At 36.4% G+C, this 6,000-nt stretch overlaps 1 protein-coding gene across 2 annotated transcripts; it reads right to left on the bottom strand.

Moving 5' to 3' along the window:
* Positions 1 to 138: 138 nt before the first annotated feature.
* On the bottom strand, positions 139 to 4,805 carry LOC110707718. Of its 2 annotated transcripts, none has more exons than XM_021885757.1 (5): positions 4,102 to 4,805; positions 2,870 to 3,691; positions 1,976 to 2,434; positions 1,680 to 1,869; positions 139 to 1,582 (listed from the first exon to the last, which is right to left on the bottom strand). In XM_021885757.1, the coding sequence occupies exons 1-5, from the start codon at positions 4,510 to 4,512 to the stop codon at positions 669 to 671; spliced, it is 2,796 nt and encodes a 931-aa protein (XP_021741449.1). In that variant the 5' UTR covers positions 4,513 to 4,805; the 3' UTR covers positions 139 to 668. The 2 variants fall into 2 exon arrangements, with proteins under 2 accessions (XP_021741449.1, XP_021741448.1); XM_021885756.1 differs by having other exon boundaries at positions 2,870 to 3,739; positions 4,102 to 4,803.
* Between the last annotated feature and the right edge of the window lie 1,195 nt (positions 4,806 to 6,000).

Consider the following 6,000-nt stretch of genomic DNA (forward strand, 5'->3'; position numbering starts at 1 on the left):
GGCTGTTTGCGTATATTTTACTTGTAGAACCATGGTGAGTTAAAATAATCAAATGCTACGAATAAATTTTCAAAAAAAAAAAAAAAAAAAAAAGTTCAAACTACCCAAACAAAAGTGAATTTCAGAAACTGCAATTCTTCTAAGATCAACTTTGTCCAATATAATAGTCCAATCTTTAAAATTTTCACATTTTACAGAAACAATAGTGTGGTTAAACAAGGTACATTATACAGTTTACATAGTGCTCGTAGATAGACAAAATATTTATTCTGTAATCGTCTCGTGCTGCATTTCACCTCTGGGAATCGGAACAATTTATTCAAGCAGTAGAACTCAAAAAATGACAACTTGTGTATATATATATCATGCCACTACACTTGGACAAGTATCTCCAGGAAAAAAACATGAATACAAACATTTATTCTAAACCACCCCACTTACAAAAATAGAGCTATAATTATTTACATGTGTCAATAAATAATAAAAAAATAATCAACAAACATTATTAGCACAAAATTATTTCAACTGTGTATCCTCGGCAACTTACTGTAAGCTCTGATTAGCAATCCAGGCTGACTTGTATTATGTGGTAAGAATAAAGTTTCCGCCCATAAAGATAGTTGGAAAACTTACAAGGCAAACCCAGATTCTGCAGTTGTTAGGGCAGTTTAACTCAGTTTTGTGGGCAAACCATAGGTTTTCTTGAGAAACTTTGCTGCCACTTCATCATCACGGTGACAAAGTATTCTTAGAAGTGTATTTGGCTCGCTTACATCCCATTCCCCGGTAGTTGGGGGCATAGGTAGTCTGGATTTGGCAGAAGGGCCGTAGGTCTCTGTAACTGCTTGCTTGAATTGCTCAATCAAGGACTCAGTGTCCATGCGGAGGAGAGGAAGGATAGTTTTCAAGGTTGTTGCAAACCTGTCGATCACTTCAGAAGGCAAACCATCCCCGTTGGACCAAAACAAATCACGGAGGGACTTGAAATCCTCTTCAATTATGACGGAATCTTGTTGAGTGAAAGCGCGAGAAGGGCCTCCAGCAAGCAAAACTAACAAAAATCCTTCATATGAAGCTTTCATAACCTCGGTGATGAGACGGGTTCTTACTCTATCATGCACTGTTGTTGCAATAGTTTCTAAGTACTGCTCGAGTTCCTGAAGGAAAGGCTCAATTCTAGAAGACGAAGCCTCACCAGCATATAAACTGTCCCATAAAACATGGTTCAGCTCATGGAAAACAATTTTGTAGCTGGTTATTTCGCAAAGCTGATGGATCGCTTCAAAAGAAGCAGCGATGGATAGTTCGAACTTTGTCCCTAACCCTTTATAGTCAGTAGATCCTGAATTTTTTAGATAGGTAATGGTCTTTTTCTCCAAAGCATCAACTCCAGAGCGGATACACTGCATTGAGTTGATGCGGACACATAACTGTGATACCCCACAAAGATCTCCCACATTTGTATTTCCAACCTGTGATCTTCTCATGGAAATTTGGGACTTTTCCTTCTTCTTGAAAAACTTAGAACCAGCTGAACACCTCGTTAAGCCAGGCAAGGTAGGCATGAAATTTTTCCGAGTCCCTGCAGGTGAAAATGGAAATGAGAAGTCTGGGTTGCAGATAGTTATGCAAATGATCACCATACAAGCATAAGAGGACTATAATTCTTTATGACTTACCACAACCAGATTTGGCCTTCAGTATATAATGCTGTAGGCATCTGTCCAGACTGATAGTCAGATCAGTAATCAGGGCAGGCTGCATAGGTATTGGTAACAGGAAGAATGCTTCCAAAGTTTCATCCACAATACGGAGAACTTCAATAACAGAGGGGGCAACTCGCTCCTTATTTGCTTGTACATTCCACACCTATAGAAAAGAATAAGCCATTAAGGTTATTTTAACATGAGAAATTGAAAATGAAAACTTTTCGGGATTTGGGGGGGGGGGGGGTGGGGGGAGGGTGGTCATGTACCTCCTGTTTAAGATAGTTGTCAACCCATTCTTTCAGCCGGTCAACTCTGGTCCTTATCCATGATTTCACCAATGTCCCTATTACAGCTTCTGTGTCGTAGGGAGGCATTTCCTTTATTATTGACTTCCCACCGTCGTCACTTTCCACAGCATCTTCCACTGCAACTTGTACAAGTTGCTTTTCCAGCCTATCAGCAGCTAGGAGTACTTGAACAGCATCAGGTGTCAACTCACTGATGCGAGCAACAAATTGCTTCAGCTCATTGGCAAAGCAACCATGAAGAGTTGCAACAGCTATACCGGCCGAAAGAGGGTTCCATCTTTTAAATATAGGGCTGTAAATCTCCTTTTCATTTAGTGCCAAATCAGTGACTTCTTGTGCAAGGAGTGAAAGAACAGGTATTGGATTTTGCTGATTTTTCTTAGATGACTGCTTGCTCAAGTTGATCTTCTCCATTTTCTGTGTCATAAGATAACACACTCTATATTCAGTGTAATGGAATGAAAATATGTAAAGAAAAGAAATAGAAATGTTAAAAGACCTAGCCTAAAACATGGCAAGATATAAGAAATTTAATGTACCGGTAGCCACAGGGTGAGACTCTCCTCATGCGAGGAAAAAACCATAAGAGAAATCCATTATTTAGACTACCAACAGACGAGAGATGCAAAATAAACAGATTAATTTGAATTTTTTTTCTGCAGACAATTACATCTTCAAAATTGTAATCACAAATGTTTACTTCTACTGTTAAGTTTTAGTTTAAGCGCAGACTTTCCAACAACTCAGTGTCTCAGACTTATTGGTTGGCAGCAATTGACTAGGTCAGGCAAGAACTTATGCAGATAAGCTGGCTTTATGTCAGATATATAAAAAGAAGTTCTAAGTGTTAACCTGAGCGAAAGCAGTCCGAATAGATGATCTGATGTAGGTTTCAACCCTGTCATGAGCCACATTAACTTCTTTCTTCTTCTTCTTGCGATACTCATGAGAGATATCCTCTACCAGTATTTTAGCTGAAATAACCGCCAAAGTAGCAACACTTTGCATCAACTCAATGTTATTACTGCCAAAAGTATCATGGTAAGTCAGCAACTGCTTCTCTGCCCAACCCAAAATTGCACTTAATGAAGAACTCAAAACCTTGGAATAGTCGAGATCTTTCATAGTCTTGGCATCATTTTCAACTTCTATTAAAAGATTGCTCGCTGCAAACAAGAGGTCATCCTCAATTTCACCTGTCTCCACATAACGATGAAACAGAACCCACAAAAAGCAAATGTTATGCAGTTCTTGATTCATCCCAAGTATCACCCAAGTCTTCTTAATCAATTCCAATACCTCGTCTACATCTTCAATAATAGAAGTCTCATCATCTACATCAAAACAAGCCTCTAAAAGCACCTGATATATCTGAAGATTCAACGGGAATCCATCTGCCCAATGGCACATATTTGAAGCCTGATCATCAAAGGATCTGCATGCAAGAGTCATTACAACATTTCGAAGTACCTGCATAAACTCGCTATTCTTTCCCGTTTCTAAAGGCTTCTCCGAGGCCCCTTTGATTATCTGCCTCAGCCGCTGGGCAGAAGTGTCTGACTTATCCAAGGGAACATAAGGATGCAGAAGAAGCCCAGCTTCAAGTAACTTCAAGCTTCTCTTCTGAAATGCCTCAAACTCTTGCTGATTCGGAAAATCAGACGGTTTCAATTGCTGCAATAGCTCCAATGGCATTACAATCGACTCTAACCGTCTTCCTAGCTGATCAATACAATTAATCAGACCAAGAGAGAAAATCATAATTAAACACCCAATCAACCATTGCATCAGTAATTAGCACACTATACTACTATAATTCAACTAAAAATTACTACTTTCACACACTATCTCAACCATTAATTCTTCACAAATTTATTGTAATCCAATAATCAAAAACTAAATGCAAATATTTCAAAACCCTGATCATGGTAAACTCGAACAATTCTTATCAAGCTTAACTCGAATACTCAACTTAATTCGGCTTATTAACATCCCTACATCTAAAACATTTCACTACCATAATTCAAATTCTATCAAAAAAATTCAATAACAAAAATTCAAAGTTCCCAAATTAATTAACATACCTGACCAGCAGCAATTCTAAGAAAAGCCCTACGAACCCTAGAATCAGTCTGCTCAGAAACTTTCATTTGAACCCTAATCAACTCTCCAACAGTTCCCCCAGATTTTCTCTCTCCTCTTTTCTTACTACTACTGCTACTACTTATCCCAAGTGCCTTCTTCACTTTACTCGCCGCAGCTGACGTCACTGACCGTTGCAACGACGGCGATGACGTCAGAGATGACGTACTCCTATCTCTCTCCGTTGACGAACTTCGCTCCGATTGAGGGATATAAGTCAAGGGCTTTGACCCAGTTGAGCTCCGACAAGCTCCGATTAAGATCTCATACGCAGTTTCTCGGAGCTCCGATTGTGTAATTCCAGCACCCAATTCTCCAATTGGACTCCAGAGAATTTCCATTGCATTTACCATGAATTTTTCTTTCTTTTTTGTGGGATTTTTGGTAGTGAAATTGGGTAAATTGAAATTGATTTTCGTATTTTGGATTGAATTTTTCTGGGTTGATTGGAATTTGATGAATGAGTGGGAAAATTCGATGCTTTGCTTTGAAGAAATGGGAGTTTGATAATGGAGATTTGGTGGGGAAAGAGAGAGAGAGAAAAGAAAGAGTGTTGATAGAGAAATAGGGGGGTTTAAGGAGGAAAGTGATGAAGAAGGAAGGAGAGAGTGGAAAATGAAAAACAGAGGAATTTTGAATTATTCCAATTTGAACACCTGGATTTTCTTAAGAATGTACTGTCTTTCTGGCCCTAGTTTGATTTGTATTTGTATTTTTTCAAAAGTCCACCTACAATATAATATTTGTATTTTTTTTTTTTTATGATCGTACATATCTTTAAATTTGAAAATTAATGGTAAAATCTATTAACTACTACTAAAATAGAAAATTGCTGACATTATTCTCACCTCAAACTGTATTACAGTCATAAAAAAATTTCCCGCCTAATGCACTTATAACGTCATATATATTTTTGGATTTATTTAGGAATTGGTTATTTTTAAGTATGCATATGGTTTGATTAGATCAGATTGGCTTTCATTTTTATATTTTGTTACTTAGTAATTTATGATGAAAGATATGTTTTTATGATCTAATTTATAAGTATGTACGAGGAAATAAATAATAGAAACAATTTATTTCATTCTAATAATTTTTTAATTTGTGCATCGCACGGGTCTAATCTAGTTTGTGCGCTAAAAAGTGTGAAAAGAATATGTAATTTTATGCACTAAAGAATTTTGGGCGGGGTATACAAGTTTAAGGGAGGTAATAAAATTTCAAATAAATTAACTAAAATAAATAAAAATGAATTCATTTGAATACATTTTTAGTGCACAATTTTTTCAAATTAATCACTATCTTAAGCATAGGGTTATTAAGTAAAATCGCTACAAAAAATAAAAGCAAAGATTCTAATTTTCTATTACAATTGATCTATAAGTATTGCCAAATTACTAGAGTAATAGGTGAACCAAAAAAATTATTGTAATGAGACGGATTGTATGTAACTCGTACACCACTAATTTCCTATATTAGTCAAACCGCTAATAATAGGTAAAATATGCATGCTACTTAAGTAACGTTACTATTTTATCAAATTCGCGCGCGCTACCTTGAATATTAGTTTTACAAGAAGAAAAAAAAACGACGTGGTATAATTTGATGATTTACCCTAAGCAATTTTAGTATACCTATATTAATCAAAGCAATTTTAGTAGAATTTTTCTTCTTCAATTTTAGTATACTTCCAAATACCACAAATAGGTAAATCATCGATCGTGCAAAAATCTACATCTTTTGTCCAAGTCTCAAATGTGATGCAAGGCTAAGCAATTTAATGGATTAGATAGGATAAGAATGACTTTAAAGAGCTTTTGATGTTTTAGAGATTCTTGTTT

The sequence above is a fragment of the Chenopodium quinoa genome, unplaced genomic scaffold, assembly GCF_001683475.1.
Source record: "Chenopodium quinoa cultivar QQ74 unplaced genomic scaffold, ASM168347v1, whole genome shotgun sequence".
In the NCBI taxonomy this organism is placed as follows: domain Eukaryota; kingdom Viridiplantae; phylum Streptophyta; class Magnoliopsida; order Caryophyllales; family Amaranthaceae; genus Chenopodium; species Chenopodium quinoa.